This window comes from Procambarus clarkii, chromosome 62 (assembly GCF_040958095.1).
Source record: "Procambarus clarkii isolate CNS0578487 chromosome 62, FALCON_Pclarkii_2.0, whole genome shotgun sequence".
NCBI lineage: Eukaryota > Metazoa > Arthropoda > Malacostraca > Decapoda > Cambaridae > Procambarus > Procambarus clarkii.
In genome coordinates this window covers 19,851,441-19,871,015 of record NC_091211.1, presented here as the reverse complement: position 1 = coordinate 19,871,015, position 19,575 = coordinate 19,851,441, and the positions used below count along the sequence as shown (strand labels likewise).

Below are 19,575 nucleotides of genomic sequence, written 5' to 3'. Positions count from 1 at the left end.
ATTTTCAAGTGTCAAATTTTAAGTAGCTCAATAATCATTACAAAACATTTCAAACATAGTTAAGAATTTTTTTGCAACTGCAGTCATTTTCAACTTAATGAAATCTCTAAACTGCATAAATATCTTACTTTCTGATAAAAATTAATTTGTTCAGTTAGGAAGGAGGTCATGGCTTTCTTGAAATCTCTTTTTCGCTCTTGATGGAAATGAGCCACTTCAGCATGAAGAGCGTAAGCTATGGTATCTGATCGTCTGACCATAGGAGGAACTTGGTCATAATCCAAACGGCCTTCATTAGCCTCCTTTTCAACTTGCCTTCTCTTAGCTATTGCTCCCTGCAAAAATCAAAAACAAAAAAAATAATTATGCATGAACAACAATTTTTTTTGTTTGTGTTAGTTATGTGAATACTTTACAGGACAGTATGCAAAATTATCTATTGTGAATCTATCTCCAAATTCATAACACTGCAATTTAATTCCCCAAAATAATTGTTTAGCAATATTTCTGCTTAATTTATTGCAGATCTAGCAAAAGATTTTTGAGTTGGTATTACTATTCACCCCATCCTCCTGTTTTGGCAGTACTTATAGTAACGATGAGGACCATAATTATATACTGATGTACAATGAAATTAAAACGTAGAAATCTGAACTATTGAGTTGGACAAACCGGAAAACTATTTTTTACTGTGTTGCTTTGACTAACCTCACCTAACCTTCCTAGGCCTAATACACGATATCTGAGGACTAATATAGTACATGTCTGTGTGCTATACTAGGCCTAGGAATATTTAAGTTGGTGTTTTAGCTTCATTTATTTAAAAATTCCTTACTAGTCAGTATATGTACTACTATCTGAAAGCCAAGAATGTCCGGATTCTGACTACTGACGATCGTCACAATAGGTACTATCTAAACAGGAGGATGGGCTGTGCCATTAGTTACTTTAAAAACCGAAGTGTAGAAACACTTGACGAGCAAAATGATTGAAGAAGATTCTGCATGCACTGCCTTTCCTTCAGTAGAGGACCTGTAGTACAGTGGTCTATGTCCTCGACTTGCAATCTCAAATCCCGGGTTCGATTCCTGGGTGCATTTCCTTTCACCTCATGCCTCTGTTTATCTAGCAGTAAGTATGTACTCAGGTGTTAGGCAACTGTTGTGGAATGCATCCTGGTTAAGATCAGTAATTGCCTTAGGAAGACCTTGATAATTTTACGTGCAAGCTTTCTGTCCCTGACAAATTAAAGTAAGACATTAATGAATTGACTGTTGTAAAAGGTTTAGTGACTGCTCATACCTGGAGAAAGTTTCGGGAGTTCTTCTACTCCCGAGCCTGGCCCAGGCTCAAAGACAAAAAAATAAGAGGACTTGTTCCCTTGCACCAGTTGTATATTTATCCAAAGACAATTATGAGAACACACTTTAGAGTCAAATAAATAAAAAGCTAAATTTAAACAACTGGATACTAAAAGACTATACATTGGAATGCAGAAAAGAATGAACTTCCTCCATACTAATGAAAGATTTTGAAAGAGATAATTTTCAATCTATACTGTTTATGAAAACATTTAAAAACTAGAAAAATGGGAATTTAATGGGGTAGAATGTGCACATTAAAAAATAAAGTGGCAGAATCAATAGATCAAATTATAATTTACAAAATGCAAAAATACCACAAGCAGTCATTTGGAAACCATCATTCTTGAGGTTATCTTGAGATGATTTCGGGGCTTTTAGTGTCCCCGCGGCCCGGTCCTCGACCAGGCCTCCACCCCCAGGAAGCAGCCCGTGACAGCTGACTAACACCCAGGTACCTATTTTACTGCTAGGTAACAGGGGCATAGGGTGAAAGAAACTCTGCCCAATGTTTCTCGCCGGCGCCTGGGATCGAACCCAGGACCACAGGATCACAAGTCCAGCGTGCTGTCCGCTCGGCCGACCGGCTCCCTTTATTTAAGCTTATTCTTTAAAAATGTACCATAACAACCAGGTTGGTCTAGACATGTAGACACGTGTTGCAAAATACTGTAAGGAGAGAGAGAGAGATGACCAAATTGCAATGCTGACAACCTGGTTGAGGACAGGGCCTAAGGCAGTATGAACATCCCAAAGTTTATATTTATCTACTTAATAGGAAACATCAACCTTTGAATGTAATAAAATGTTCTTTTTTGGGCAGCCTCAGTAATTTCCCAGTGCATTGGTTCTGTTGCCACAGAGATGTCCACCAAACTAACAGGCCTTTGGACTTCCACACGCCTAATGAACACCAGGACCAGAAGCTGGTGTACTCATAGAAGCAAGGCTAGCATGGGAATCCAAGAATGACCCAAAATCAAGTACTTTAAGAGAAAAAATGGCAATATGGAAAGTGGTTATTAACCATATGATAACAAATTATGAGTGGTAAGGTAGGTAAGCAAATGCACTACCAGGCGACAGCTCGGGTCAACAAGGGGTCTAATTTACTTGCAAGCTCAACACGATAACAAAAATCTGTCACCACATCATGAGGGAGCGAAGCAAAAAGCTTGGGCAAAGCATTGAAATACTGTGGTAGACAAGGAGGAAGAGGAACCCAAACTATGGAAAACCACTTCACATGTAATTATACCGTGAACATTAATAGTGGCAAGAAAACTGAGTAGGGCAACCTCTTTCCAATCCAGAATGCTCTAATTATAGAAATTACCCTAATTTTTCCAAGGAGTGTCTCCCAGCTGGGAGAACCTGGGACCTTATAACCTGATTAGGAAATGGCTGTGGAGTTGAACCAAAATGTATTTGGGCCCATTTCTGAAGTGATGTCTTGATTTTTGTGCCAGCAAGTCACACTGGGTCAAGAAGGTTACAAGGCAAGACTGCTGAAATTTGCAGAGGGGAGGCAAGTCAAGACTGAATTGGAACCATTCCTTGTGGGAAACTAGCAACATCCAACTCAAACTGGCATAGAGGATAATAAAGGATACCAACAGAAAGGAAAAGCCTTGCAGGATTTGATGCCAATGCCCAGGGTCATGGGTTAAAATCAACTCCCAAATTTGAGGAAAAGAAAGGAGAGGAGGTAGAATCACCCACCACCAAGCATGGGAACACTTGGTGGTGGTTGCTTCTAAACCTTGGTGGTTCAGAAGCACTCCAACTCATTCCCTAAATACAAGGGATGAACCTCAGAAGACGCTGCACTCAGAAACTGCCATCACTACTACCACGGAATCAGAATGGAACCAACACCAATACCTCAAGAACTCAAGAGGTCCACAAATTTAGACTATTTAGGAGTCACCATCAGAGGCAGAAAGGAAGCTTAACAAGTAGATGCCTGACAGAGAGACTGAACCCGAGTCAGTAGCGAAAACAACAAAGAAAAGGTTTGTGTTTAACACAAGACCACATTACCAAAGCCTCAAAATCCACTTTATGAAAATGAGGAGTCTCACCTCCCACAGCACCTGCCACATTTGCTGACTGCAAAAGCTAGTATCCGCTCAGAGAATAGAAACAGCGCAATAGGCTGCCCTCGGGTGACTAAAGCAATGCAAACATCCAGCAACAACAAATACTGCACACTAAAAAAAATAAGAGCAACGAGGAATGACTAGAATCATTAAATATGCCAAAGCTGGAAGATGGAAGGAAAAGAGGCAACATGATTATCATTTGACAACGAGGAATTTTTTTACACTTGCAACTTCAAGTGCCATAGATTCAAGCTAAAAAAAAAATATATATACATGAAAGTTCTCTTTAGAGAACAGATTTGTAGACAATTGGTACAATTTAAAGTGAGAAGGTGGTTGATGAAACTATCTGTAGTTACAAAGTGTCACATGACAAAGCTTATAGGGAAGACGGGAGTTTTTTCTTTAAAATCTTTCACCATTTCTTGCACATTCATCTACACTTGGAGCATTCTCTTAATTAAGGCCTAGTTACCCGTGAAGATGCTCTTACCTTATGCTTTAAAAGTTTTCCAACTAAGAATTTTGTCTTGCCATTCTGTTCATGTCCCAACATGATATTCCTGTGTTTTGTAGCATTTTATGATAGGAACCGATTAGTGGATTCTCCACAGAGAATCTAAAGTTATTGCATTTTCTACTTTCCTTTCTTAAATATTCAGTGGTTTTTTACATTAACTTTTCATAAACTGTTTTTAAACAAATCTTAATACATACAGTACTTTGCTCATTTCAGTAAACAATTACCACTATTTCGTACACAGTATTCAGTTTTTCCTTCACTCAATGCAACTTCCTCCTGCCACTTCAATTTTTTTACCACACAGTCCTACTTGCCTTAACTGACAAAATTACCACACACTATTTATTATTATTTTTGCTTTCAGACAATACTTAATTGTATTCCTATCATACTTTCACCCTGTACAATTCTGAAATGAATGCAATCATATTGTCACAATTTCAAAACTATTTTAGACATCAATAGAGCATTTATGCTTAAAATCTTGAACAATTAAAACACAGTCAATCACATTTAATACGTGTTTCTTCAGTTCCTCCTTCGAAATGGTGTACAAATGGCAATTACTGTATTCAATGATAGTTTTGAACTACACAGTAATGTTGATGTAAATAAATACAAAATATAGCTGGTATTAATTCCTTCATGAGACCCTAACTATTATTTTAAGCCAACAGAGGATTTAATGAAATTCCATCAATCTCTGGAATCTCTGGAATCTGGAATATATGATCATCATTCATATCACTTCTACACAAGTAACTGGTATCATCCTGCACTCTTCTTTGCCAATATTGATTTTATATGAACTCTAAAAGGTGCATCATCTTACATCACACATGATCATGTGTTACAAATGCAGAATGCAGACTTGTGCTTACTGTAGAATGTACAGTAGAATTTGTTTATTTTCTTTATATATTTGTAGAATATACAAATACAACATACCACAGAAATTATGAGAAAATATGCAAAATGAATGGTTGAAAGAAACAGGTGTTATGGAAGAAATTTTAATAAAATTTTTATTGAAAATTGTGTGCAGAGGAAGAATTTTTATTAGGAGAAACCCTGAGAAAATGAAGGTATAACCCTCACTTAATTTATCAGCTTAGCAAGTGCACTGAAAAATGAAGTGCTCCAGCTTTGAGGAAAATATATACTTACTTCAACTAGGTGTACTTAGGCTGGGGATACAAATGACTAGGATGAGAAACCATTCTGTGCTACATGCACTGTAATTTTTTTACAGATAACAAGGGACATATATATATATATAATAGATTGATAACTATAAAATGAGAGATTGACGTTACTGAAAATGCATACTGTACTGTACTGAACATATTTTCCTGACAATGCTGTTCATCTAATATTAGTGTTGAAAAATGTTGAAAAAAAAATAAAGCAATGAATGAAAAAATGACAAACCTTAGTTATATTAATGACACTGGGAAAACCATCAATAAGGCCTCTGTATTCAAAGAGCAGATGACATAATGGATCCCAATCATGTTTTGGCTCCTCCTCAAACACGGTGCCAATATCTTGGTATGCTTCACTCATATGGTGAATAGCTTCTGTCAGACCAGGTGCACCTGCCAAGAAAACAAAATTATGAAAGATAAAATAAATCTAACATTAAGTTATTTGTATCATAATTAATATATAATGTGTTTAATGCAAATCATGATAAAATTGCATAAAAGAAAAAATCTGACACCATTATTTGAACACTGATGCCAGATGGTTCTAATTACAATCCCTAAAATGTCCAAATATGCTACGAGACTAGTATTAGAGATAAATAAATGACCTATGTCTTGAGAACTAAGGCTAAGAGAACTGAGTCTCTCTTGGCTAAGAGAACTAAATCTAAGAACATCAGAAGAAAGAAGGATCAGAGGCAATACAATCCCAGCATACAAAATGTTGAGAGAGAGTATCTACCAAATGAGGGATGATGACAGTACAAGATGGGGCAGGTGGAAAGACAAATGAGCCAGAGATAAGAAAATACTTGTAGCAGTTAGGGTGGTAAGCAAGTCAAATTGACTTAGGACGGTGGGGGTGGTGGAAGTAACCGCCCTTCACAGCTTGAAGAGTGAGTGCAACAGAGTACTGGAACATCAGCAGGTATAAATGCACCAGGTACATTAGCCAAGATTGGCTCTAGCTAGCTTCATCTTGGTCCAAGAAACAACTAGATAAGTACAGTATTATATTTATTATGCACACTTAAAACAATAATAATAATGTACTCACAATTTGAGGGATCAGTATCAAAGGCTCTACTGAGCTTGGAGAATGAATGGGAGATTTTATTATACTCTCTCTTGAAAGCAGTTTGATGTTTTTTGGCTTGATCCATACAGGTGTTTTGGAGTAGTTTGACAGCATCATCCAGATTGGAGAAGAAGCGATTGTAGCCTTCAAGTTTGGCTTCCCTATAGACACGAATAAACTAGATAAGGTTTGATTGCATTGAAGTCACTTTATTATTTATTATTAAAAATCTCACTTGTACACATTATTCTCCTCATAACTTCTGAGTCCTCCCACTTTCAACAAATACTGTACCTAACATTTAACAGATTTTTGTTGAATAACTGTTTACCTACATAACCTATTTTAACCTATTTCAATCACTCTGAATTACAATTTTAGGTAAGAATTTATTTTTAACAATGGATACCAGTTAAAAATACTTTAACTGCAACATACCAAGACTAATTAAAGGTCCTCACAACTACTTAGTTAAAAGCAACTGATAATTAATCAAAATTACTATTAAAACATCACTAATTTATCTACTGTAAAAGCAATTAGAATGCTAGACTCACTAGTACAACAAATACGCTCAATAAATGGAGCAATACAAAGTACTGTACATAGCAGGAATGAAGGGATAATAAGGCAGTATGTTCCTGGGAAAATAAGCATTAACCTATAAATAGTACAGTAAGGCACTGCCATTGCAATAGGCTACACACAACCAGCTTTCAACATAACACTTATCCAGAATAAGTCGCGGATTCTAACATCACAAATACACACGCTCCACAACTCCAAGTACATACTGTAAAATATTTTAACCTACGTTTGCATTACATCCAGGGCATTATCAGGTCTTTCAATTGCCAAGTAGAAGTTAGCTCCAACCAGCTTGTCATTTTCTGCTCTGCGTTTCCCAGTTTTCCATAATTTTTCATCATTGGGACATGTAACAAAATGATGAAACACCTCACACTGAGATATTACTGGGTGCCTGCAGATACGATCTACCCATGACTGAAGCATTGTCATTCTGTACTCAATTAAGTCATCCTCAAATCTCCCTAAAAAGAAATGATTAATTTTAGAAGATGACATAAAAACACCAAGTACCAAGTATACTGTTATTATTGTGTTGAAAAGATTATCAAAAGACCTATTAATACTAACAGCTTTGATATTTTAATTTTTAAATTACAATAAGTTCAGCACACAATGCATATCTGTAAGAGAGAACGTCGGCATCTTTCCAAGATTGGAGGCCAGACACCTTGAGGCTGGTCTCACCCAACTTGCACACATGAAAACATGTGGGGTATGGGAGTGTCACAGGCTACTTAGGGTTGGTTCCAGTGCCAGATTTTAAAAATATTATATTTTATCACCCCCTGATGTGATTTTCATGAGAGAAAGAGGAGAGAGGGGAAAGAAAGAGAGAGGAGAGACAGGAGAAATGGCCCTCTTCCACTTTCAAGACCAAAAACCATTGTATATACACAGTGCAGCTTCAATTTGGTGAGTTTCCAGCTGTAATGCACATTTTCCAGGCTGGATTTACTCACCCATTTCGCCAAATACATGTACAGCAATTTGGCAGAGCAGGTAATGTGTAGATTAGTTTAGGAAATCTGGCCATAGTTCAGAGACCTATGAGAAAAGGGTCCATCATGATACAGTAGATTTGAATTAAAATTTTGCTCAGTTAAATAAGCCCATAGTGTGTGAGAACGTTCATTAAACTATAGGCTCGAAAATAGGTTTTCTATGCTGGGGCATTGGGAAATATGCTAGTGGCGGTCAAAGCTCATTACAGACAGGTTCTCCTGGTAGATGTTCATCATATATAAAAGACTGAAATTAAAATTTCCCCTCAAGTGAAATTAGCCCATAGAGCATGGGAAACACTTGGGTATGAATGACAACACTCTTAATATGGCCCCAATTACACCTTTAATTATTTTTGAAGGAGGCAGCAACATTAGAAAAAACAAGTGAAGTTAAATCTTTTTCTTGTCTTAAAGAAATAAATTACATCTCACAAATACCTCTTAAAGGCATCTCTGGTTCCACTGAATCCCTTGTTGCAACCAGCTGAATCGAGATTGCACAGTACAATTTTGAAGTCACTACGCCAGCAAAATATCAGGAACAATATCCTGGCTTTAAGTTGTTCACTTATGCACTTTATATTAAAATTTCTTCATTGTCATAAAAATAGCCAAGGTCTGTGGCAAAATTCCATCAATACAATTTCATCACTGTTGATACCTGGATGGTTCTGGGAGTAGTTGTTCTCCCCAAGCCCGACCCAGGGCCAGGCTTGACTTGTGAGAGCTTGGTCAAACAGGCTGTTGCTTGGAGCAGCCTGCTGGCCCACATATACACCACAGCCCAGTTGGTCTGTGTTCTAACAGTTCTTTTAATTGCCAAACATTTATAACAGTTCATAAATTGACTGAAGTCTATACAAAACTTGAAGAAAAAATTTAAACCAATTAGGCTAAGTAAAAATTTGATTTAATTAGGTTAGGGAAAAGTTAAGCTAGGTAGCATCAGGCGAGCTTTAAAACCCGGCACTTACCCGAGATTTGTTTTTCAGGTAATGGTGGTATGGGTATTAGAGGAAACTTTTCACTCAATCGACCTTGTATCCAATCAAAATGCTTGTACCTCCTTGAAACGGGTGTTGCCGAGAACTGAAAAACAGAGAGGGATACCTAGACAAATAGGAACAAAGCTCATACATTCTAACCATTACTAATCACAGTCCAGGTAAGTTTTGAGTACAGTACCTCTGGTAAATAGTTTCCTAATCCATTTAACGATATGTAAGCATAATGGTATAGTGCAGTATATAATGTGTTTACATGAATGGTTACAGTACATGTGAGTACAGTATTACTGTACATGGATATATATAAAAATATAGCATCTTTTGCTCAAGATAAGATGTGTATGATACAAATGTATACCAGAATTAATATTTTATTTGAACATGTACCTTCCTTACACATCATGCATATTATATATTAATTTTCACATACTGTACATTCCATTACATGTATAATGGCACAGTCCATTATATATGTATTTTCATACACCCATGCACATACATTATACTGAGGAACACATGCTTATATTAATTATTACACTCCCAAAATAAAAACAGGTAAACTAATTATAATAAAAATAAATTTTTTGAAGGCCACAATTTTCACTGACCAATAATCCAGAAAAAGAAAATATATATATATCTGACCCTTTTCCCTTTACTTGGAAAGAATCTCCTAACCTATATGATGATTCCGCTGTAATTTCTGAGACTTCATGCATTATGACTACACTTCATGGCTAACGAATAAGGAAGAGAAAAATGTGTTTATTCTTTAGTACATAAATTTCATTTAAACTTTGCTAGTTACTGTTACTGATTCATCACTGTATTAGTGATGAATCAGTTTTCTAAAATCAAGTAATTCCAGAGATGAGTTATTCCAAAGAAAATTATTGTTAGCTTTTGGTTATTACAAATGTATTCGCATCGACTGGTCAGTTGGTTAAACACTGCAAAGTCTGACTAGTAAGTGGTTTAGCTGACCATGTCTGCAGACTTGCACCTGGCTAGAGGGCCTCGTTCTTTGCTTGAGGGGACCTCACTTAGCCTGACAAGCTTCCTGTTGCAGATAATAGGAAAGCATGTGTCTACAGCCCTGGTGCATTACGTCCTTCTGGTAGCTCTTTATCAGAGGATGCAATCACAGTGAAAGTTCCTCCAGGATGCTCTATTACCACACAAGTTGTTTGCTTTCTAATTCTCTGACCACTACCTTCAACACTTACTTTCGTGTATTGTTCCACTATTTCCTTCTAAGATATTGGTCATCTGCCTTTCCCACAAGATCCCTTTATTTCACATTTGTACATCCATCTTATTAAAGTAGAATTACAGAATTGTTTAACATGTACATACCACCTCAGTTTATTGCACTTCATACGACTCCAAAATTTTATATTTAATTCTCTCACTTCTTTCAATCTTACATCAACTCTCAAATAATTTTCTCATGCTCTTACACCAGGTGCTTTTCTTTAAAAAGTAGACCTGATATGGAAGTATCAATTCCGTATGATGTTTGGAAGTAGTACCGGTATAATAGCAGTTTTTTTTAACTCGTATATTAATATTCATACCTTTCATATTCCTTATTTGTATGAATAATAGTATTCATAGTATTCACCACTTTGCTTTTCTCTCACTCATCCTCTTTCATATTTTACGTTCCATGTTGCCATTTTTATCTAACACTGCCTCAAAATATTTAAACTTACTAACTAAACTTCCCCAGCAAATAACTGCTGGGGAAGATGGGGGGCTGTCCTAAACACAGCTGCTACTGATACACAGTATTTCATTCCTACATTGTTTGTAAATTGTTCCAAAAACTTAACACAGGTTAAAACTTCAGTCTACAGGACAGCTACAGTGCCTGATAATTTCCAGATAATACTTTCTTCTTACTAATTTATTATTTACTTAAATTATTCAAACGTAAGAAATACTTACTGAAGGCATCAATGTGTATGCAATAAAGCTCTTCATTCCATGGAATTTTGACTCCTTTTTGGGGGAGGATATGGCACATGTAAACTCATGGGGGTTTGGCCTCCACACTGGTCCATTCCCATAATCTTCCACAAACACTTTATCTTTCTCATCCACAGATGCTTTACCTGCTCCTAATGAATATAATGGAAGAACTCAGAGTTAATAAAGTACCAGTACATACATGCAAATATAAAATAAATACTGTTCTAATAAATGCACACTATAAATGCTATGCAGATATTCTTTTCAATGGGAAGATTTTGAAATTGCATCTGCCATGCTTCAATCTTCCAACTTTTCACCTTGCTTAACAACAGAGCTTTATTTAGTAATTAACAATAGAAAGATTATCTGTTAAATGTTTTGTCTACATTATTTGGCCATATATGAAAAGACTCCTATCCTGCACAGTTGCCAGACCCATAAAAGTGATGCTAGAATTGAGAACGAAGCAACTTCGTTGTAGAAACAATGATTCAATGTAGAAACAAAGATCATAAGTAAGGTCAAGGGAACTGATGGTGCTAATATCTTTCTTGTTCTTGAGAAGTTGAGTGAATAAGACTTTAGTAGAGAAGAGAGATCTATTTGAAAAAATGTATAATTTAACATGCACCTTAAGTCCTGTAAACCAGGGCAAAATATTGGAGGTGTGGCAACAGTGATCGATGTTAATAAGAGCAAGCAATTCACAAAAAAAAAAAAAAAAAAAAAAAAAAAAAAAAAATATTTTACCAATTAAGAACCCACTGTTACCTAAGCTGGCTGTATGCCATTAAGTAAAGCTTGTATCAACCTGTCCTCTCGAATAGAACATCACATTCTGATGTAAAATCCCCAACTGTCAAAATGTGGCGTTTTATAAATCATAACAGTTCGCAAAATTGACAGGTTGTCCTGTTTTTCTATTCATGGGTCTATGGTTAGGTTAGTGATGTGACAACTCAAGAAGATCTTGGGCTGCATATACAGTGCTAGAAATAGTGTGGTATGATTCATTATGTAAGCATCACTAAGTCAGTCTATAAATGACCATTGATGTAACATCTTAACACTTTCGCGCTTTCGATTAGAGATCACTCGTCACTGGTTTTTCTTACGATTCCGCATAACTGCCTACTTTTCTTGTCAATCGAAAAAATATTTCTATAAATTCCATTTTTTAACCGAAATGGATGGGGATACTTTTGTTTTGTAGAGAATTTATTTGCGATTTTTCTGGTACCAGAATGAATATTATATCTCATAAACTTCTATGAGTAAAAAAAAAAATACACAAAGTATATTTGGGGGTGTGGCGAGCGTGTGGCAGTGGGTTCCCTTTAGCCGTTGATATATCCAACACGTGGGAAATATTTGTATGTTTTATGTATATGTCTGTGTAGGGAATTTTACTGTGATCACTGTCATACAAATTATAAAATGTTTCAACAAGTATAAACATGACAAACATCAAACGAACGAAAACAATGCGTTCGTTTCTGCCGCGAACGCATACTGAGCGACGTGGTTCTATATTTGGCGCTTCTCTTACACATGCTTTGTACAAATGTTATACAGTTCATCTTATAGAAAATTTTATTGCGAACACATTGGTATAAAAAAGAAATACGTACATAGAAAAGTAGGGTCAGGAAACGTATAAACTTTCCAAGCATGATTGTGTTTTCGCCAGTGCGCTCGCGGCTAACTACTCTCCACTTCACACACTCTTGCGGGTGGGCAATTACCTATATTAAACATTCATATGCATATGTCCGTGTAGAGAATTTTATTGCGATTCCAATGATACCAAAATTAGCGATGTAGGACAACTGTAGGCTTCGCAACCATTAAGAGAGTGGAAACATTTTGTTGCTGTTTGGCGCTCTCGGCGAGTGATCTGCATAGTTTTTTATTTGGTGTTGATACTCCTTATGCTTGGGCGGCATTTTATAGGTATGCTCTTATAGACAATTTCATTGCGAACACAGTGATACCAAATTTAAATACGTGCGCCTTCAATTATTGTCAGGACAGTCAAAAGAGTGTACACTTTTTCGGTCTTACCGCGTAGGCGCGCGAAGTGCCGAAAGCATCTGGGGTATTTTTTTTTTTGAGCGCCGAGAGCGCGAAAGTGTTAATTTGTTCTGTAGGGAAACACATTGTTCACAAACGTTCTGAAATGTGTTCCCATTGGTACAACGGAAACCATGGTCAAAGTGTTGGTGGGCAGTGGTTGCACAGGGAAGGGACTAGTCTGGATCAGTAACTTGAGGAGTAGAACCACACACACACACACTGTTGACTTCTCTAGGCTAACACTAATCCACCAATATGGTCACACTAGGCACTATGATCATTTGATGGTACCAGCACACAACAAATGCAAAGTCTGCCCAAAGGCAAACACATGGTGCAATTTTCGCATCATAGTGTGGGAAACAGGAGGAACTTGGGTTTTTGGGATCTTTATATATATATAAAGGTATCTTGTAGCCAAAAAGTCAATGTGCATTCAAGAAGGGAAAGTGGGGGGAGCAGTAGGCAGAAAGGAGGGAAGCACATGTTCACTCTGTGATCTTGCATTAATGTCGATGGTGAAGTGAATACCTGTCCATTGTTTAACCCCAGCACTATATCACTGTTTATAACTGATATACCCTCAATGCAAAGGAAGAAAAATTTACACAAATTTGCAGATGTGGCTGAAGATATGATGCCCAAGCCTCACATCAGAAGATGAAGAAACGATTATGTTTCAGTCCATCCTGGACCATTATCAAATCATGTGTTAGGGAGGGAGGGAAGGTACAGGCCAATAAATAAGGAGAGTGTGAGGTGAGGATCAGTTAAAAAAAGGAAATTTCTAGGTGGTGGTAAGGTGAGGAACAGGTTAGAGAAGAAGGTAAGAGAAAGATGAAAGGCAAGAATAGGATGAAAGGTTCGAAAAGGATGAGTGTAATCATGAGAAGAATGAAAAATAAGAATAAGAGGAGGGTAAGAAGGCAGTAGGCTTCAGTCACGTCACATTTGTTAAGAAGGTTAGAGCATTCAAGTATGTACTGAGAAAGGGAACAGTCAACAGGAAAGTCAATAGGCAGGAATGATTAATCTTTTCTGCCTCATGTGATGCCATCTTGTCGAATTGGCTCTGATACACAAAATACCCAACACAAACCTTAGTCCTGGTTTTGTTCCTGTTGACTGTTCCCTTTTCACAGTGAAGGGAAGAGTCTTTTAGTTAATTTTCTCAAATTAACTAAAAATGAAAGGGAACTACAAACATTTAATAATGAGTTAAAACCATAAAGGTAAATCAATGAAAGATAGCATAACTAATTAAAAATACAAATGAGCATTATTAATTACAAAAATACTTGCAAATTCATAACTTATAAAATTTCAAATTATATACCTCAGCACTGTTAAAAATTCTCTGGGAAAACCCTGTATGGTTCCCAGAAGCCTGATGCAGGCGATGAGTCACAATAAAGTGGCTAAAGTATGTGGACCAGACCACACACTAGAAGGTGAAGGGACGACGACGTTTCGGTCCGTCCTGGACCATTCTCAAGTCAATTGTGTCGACTTGACACAAACTTTGTCGTCCCTTCACCTTCTAGTGTGTGGTCTGGTCCCCAGAAGCCTGAGTCAGCAATGGAATATTTATACAAATTTTTGTTTACTTTGTCAATATACAAGTACCTGTATATACAATAATATAATTAGCAATCATAGTCAAAGTATAATGTTTAACTATGTAAAGAGTTAAGCTGCAATGTTAATAAAGTGCAGAAACATGTTATTAGGACACTTTGAGGTTCATAAGAATCTAGTTTTTTTTTTTTTTCCTCATTATACAATACTCTGTACTTAAAATTTAATGACTATAACATTAACTGAAATGAAACATTTTAAGGAATATCATGCAATAAATTTACAATGCATTTGTCATCTTATATTAAACTGACATCAACACCTGTAAACGAATGTGAAGGGGTTCTAACCAAGAGCTAAATCATCCAAGATCTGAAAAGCTTCTATACTATTACAGACCCCGTGTAGAGGCAATCCCTTGTATAGTTTATTATAAAGATTGGGGGCATGCTTCATTTAGTCTAATCTAGATTAACTACAAATAATATCAGTCGAGACACTAGTGAGTTCTAAGCACACAACTGGTTTATGCTGGAGTGATGATCATACCTGGAATCTTGTTAAATAATGCCTCATTAAAATGAACAAACTATGTAGATTAAATACAATACACTGGGCATTTTTAAGTTTAGCCCCCAACCTCAAAATAATTAGAAAATGATAGAAACAATTAGGCGAGTGTAGACATGCGGTACAAAGAACTACGAATGAAGAATACTTGGTTGGAAGGTCTAAAATGGGTTGTGGGTGTAGTAGTACACAACTGATTTAATTCTTAGCACTTTCTGACAAGATATCACACGAGCACGATCTCTCTCTATCTCCCTGCTTACCTTTATATATATTTTTACAAAATTACCAGTCACTTGTCACTTGAAAGTTCCATGCACTTCATTTAAGCACCTGAATGAGTGCTATTAAGAAGACAAATTTTATTATCATAATGTTTTACATAAAGCGTTTTTACATTTTGTATATAGTTTATGATTTTTTAAATAGTAACACTACTCTTAAAATAAATAACAATACAAACACCTACCTTTCCTTTTACTCTGGTAAATGCCTTTCTACCTCTGAATAGTAAACTCAGCCACTCTCTAAGGCAAGATTATGTTGATCCTGTGGTTAGCATCTCATGCAGTCAGGTTATGGTTGACATTCTGCACTGCCATTTCAGACTGCTTTTCTAACTATCTTTGTTGGGTCGTACTGGTGCCAGACTCACTATACAATTTACTTAATCTGGTATTGTCAATACTTAATATAATGAACTTTGTCAATACTTAATCAGACACACCCACAAAATACATTCAAACAAAACTCAAGAGTCTTTCCAAGTGCTACTTGGCATCAGCTGGAATGTCAGTCCCACTGTTAACTACAGAATGGCCTAATTGGTTATTAACCCCTGCACTGCGTACCTGGTTTCGGCAAAAACTTCTTGGGGCAATTGTCAAGGACATATTCTTGTTTACATAAATATTCAGGTAAATTTAATGTCAAAGTGTTTCCAAACTCAACTATTTTCATTTAAAAACACAAAGAGTAATGAAAACATTAAAAAACATTAAAATATAGCCTAATTAAAAAAAAAATAGCACAACTCTCAGAGCGCCTAAAGGCGCTTTGCGCAGTGTAGGGGTTAACCTTCCCCACCACCAGGTGGCAGCATGACAATGACACTCCGACAGTATTTCCTAATCCAAGCAACTTACATTCAACATGGCCTGATGACTGCCTAAAAATATGGGGCCCCCTGCCCAGATGGCAAAGGATGCGACACTAGCAGAGCAAAACGCATGTAGCCAATTCAACCTAGGGCACAACCTGAGTTGTTGGCAGTCAAGTGCACCACATTTACATCCCTAGACAAAGTGTTGATAGGACACTGATAAATAATTATTTGCCCTTGTTCAGTCAGCAGTAATTAGGACCCGGTTGTAAACCAATTTGTGGTTCAGATTCCAAAGAAAACTAGCATGTAAAGCTAAAGATGAACTATGGAAGGAAAAATTCAAAGTCTGGCAATATGAGTCAGAAGTTGTTTACTACCCACCTGGGGAAGAAGAGTGAAAACAAAAGCAAAACAAAAAACACAGGATATTTAACCCCAAAGACAACACTCATTTGCATTGTTCACCTTAGGGTTCCTAATTTCATTCACTTGTTTTGTTTTGCCTGTTCTGGCAAGAATTCCTTAGTTAAGGGTGACCTTTGATCCCCAAGCTTCCCTTACCTTATAGAATGAACCAGACACTGGCTTTGGCTTCCAATAGGCAAGCATGGGTCGCAGAGGGCTGGCGTGATTAAGGTAAGGCTTGACAGTGCCAGTGTAAAAGCTAGGGGGACCTTCCCAGGGGAGCCCCTACCTTGAGGCTACCTTGAGGTGCTTCCGGGGCTTAGTGTCCCCGCGGCCCGGTCGTCGACCAGGCCTCCTGGTTGCTGGACTGATCAACCAGGCTGTTAGACGCGGCTGCTCGCAGCCTGACGTATGAGTCACAGCCTGGTTGATCAGGTATCCTTTGGAGGTGCTTATCCAGTTCTCTACCAGAACTGGATAAGCTCTTATCTTATCCAGTATCCCTACCAAAACATTATTTCTAATTTTAATAGTAAATTTAACATAATAAAAAAGCAGAACTCTATCTGAAGTCAGAAGTGTAGAATGATGTTTAAGCAAACTATCTACTATAAATAGCTCATGTTTTGTTGAGGATTCACTACCCCAACAGGAATCTGTATACATGTATTACATAATAAAACAAAAAAATGCTTGTAGCATCTTAATTGCTCATAGGAGTGTCTTTTCCCCTCTCTATACTTACCTACAAGGAAGTCTTCAACACCACTTTTTGCTAAGTTTGAGAAACGGTTGAAGCTCTTTCTGACTGTTCCTCGGCCATCTCGACCTGTTGTCCATCAACCACCAAAACAATAAAATATGCTATAATCAACCTAAATGATCCTCAAGCATTGTGTCTCTTGAGTCTATCCAACTCTTATTTTAACTGAGAAAAACTAGAGTAGATTTTGTTTGAGGGTCATTTTCTTTTAAACACACTACTACTGTATTATTAACAGATTGGATTAATTAGACAAGCATGATGCACTATATTTTTTTATGTTATTGTGCTTAGAAAAAAAAAAATTAGCAGAGTACACAGTACAAACATTAAATAGGTGTTCACATAAAGTTAGGATTCTCTCTTTTGGGTGGTGATACAATTTGGCAAGTTATGTCATTAAAGGATAATAAGGAAGTTATTTAAGGCTCAAGATAAAAACAAAGATAAAAGCTCATTTTGTTATAAATGATAAAGTGCTATGGAAAAAAACTGTAACTGGAAGGCAATATAAATAATACAGGAAAAAGTCATGGGAAGCTGAACAAAATCCAACATATTGGAAAGTTAATCTGGACTGTAATGGTACAAAACACTGTCTAAGAGGTTCTTTTACAATGTGCATTTTATGCAATGATTATAGACACAGTACTGTACTGTGACTAATGACTCCTTGCTCTACACTATTGAGACAATGCTATTAACCTTTTGATGCTTTATACCCTCTGAGAGGGTGGCCTTACTGAGTATCTTCTCAAATTATATAGCCAGCTTCAAAGTGAAAATAAACATGTTCTCATGAACAAAAAAGCATTTACTAGCCGCCGAGAAAAAATTGTGTGGAAATAACGAAGATTCTGGACAAAGCACAAATCTATAAGGGTACAAGGGTAAAAACATGAAGCATGCAAAACCCACAGTGAGATGACAATGTGTATATTAAGGAAATGTAGCCTCACCATTAGTTTAAGATGACTAAACTATCCCAGAATACTCTCCTCAATCTTGCAGTTAATTTACTTTCGCGCTCCACTTCTCTGCATATTTTCACTCCTTACTCTATTTATTCCCCCTAACACTACAACCTGTTCTCCTAATAGAATGTACCATTTTGACGTATACTTTACCTAAGGCCAAAAATTGTCATACTGTACTAGAAAATGGTAGCAATTCGCAAAATTGACATGTCCAGCTTTCTGTTTTGGGTCCTCTGGTAAGGCAAGAATAAGGGCACTCTAGTACGACAGTTTCATGACATGGTGAAATCTTAGGACGGACTGAACACTATACATGCTCTTCTCTGATTACCAAGTTCTACTGTTTTAGTGTTTAAATTTTCACATTCTTGCAACACTATTGTCTCAACTACACAAAGTCAGTGCTGTAACTCTTTCATGCACTTCCCTGGCTTCATCTGTTAATTTGTTTTTTGTAATCAGAGCTTTAATTCCACCAGCCACTATTTTTCCTGACTACTCTCAACTTTGACTGTGCAAACTCTTCACTTGTTATAGCTAGATTTCACTGCAGGATGAGATGATGTGAGCAAAAAAGCACAGAAACATATAAGAGTAAATGCAAAACCAATCCAAAGAAAACCAACAACATAAGCGTGAACTGTATCTATAAAACACCAACCAGTAGTCACAAACCATTACGTATCCACCTAGTAGCACACCAACTAACAATCCACGATTCCACCACAATGCCCTCACACCAAACAATACCACCCTGCCTGCCCCAACTTTTAGTCCTGGTTCTGCACAACTCCTGATACCTTCTAAACCCCAGGAACCCAAACCACCACCACCCCAACCTCAGAATTCAGCTACCAAAAACTCTGCAAAGAGCTTTGGGGCTCTACACATGAACACACATGGTTTATATGGTATAAACAATAAGTAAAACAAGCTAAAATAAAAGGTGAAGGATGATAATACATAAACAGTCACCAACAAAACTATTAGAAGTTGTATCAAGTAGTATTCCCAGTAAATAAAGGGACAGATCAATGAAGAGTGGAAGAGTTGATTGACAGATGTATACATTTATCTAGTGCCATAACAACAACGTTCTTGGTGCTAAATAAACACACATTGTTCTAACCTTTGGATTAGGTTTACAATCCAAACTCAACTTCCTAACAGAAAGAGTCCAAACAAATTTGTTTGAACTCTTGTATAGGAGTTATAGGAGACAGGGTTCTATAACCCAATAGGACCAC

At 36.8% G+C, this 19,575-nt stretch overlaps 1 protein-coding gene across 4 annotated transcripts in view; it reads right to left on the bottom strand.

Annotated features, from left to right (window-relative positions):
* Positions 1-19,575, bottom strand: part of SH3PX1 (sorting nexin 33-like protein SH3PX1) — a 61,884-nt gene that overhangs the window by 10,215 nt on the left and 32,094 nt on the right. For 3 of the 4 annotated variants that reach the window (XM_045755670.2, XM_045755674.2, XM_045755673.2), the window contains exons 5-11: positions 17,334-17,417; positions 10,828-11,000; positions 8,845-8,959; positions 7,090-7,327; positions 6,255-6,436; positions 5,421-5,587; positions 129-335 (exon numbers count right to left, since the gene is read on the bottom strand). In XM_045755670.2, the coding sequence (XP_045611626.2) occupies positions 129-335; positions 5,421-5,587; positions 6,255-6,436; positions 7,090-7,327; positions 8,845-8,959; positions 10,828-11,000; positions 17,334-17,417 (1,166 nt within the window). The remainder of the gene's footprint in view (positions 1-128; positions 336-5,420; positions 5,588-6,254; positions 6,437-7,089; positions 7,328-8,844; positions 8,960-10,827; positions 11,001-17,333; positions 17,418-19,575) is intronic. The other variant, XM_045755672.2, reaches the window with a different exon arrangement.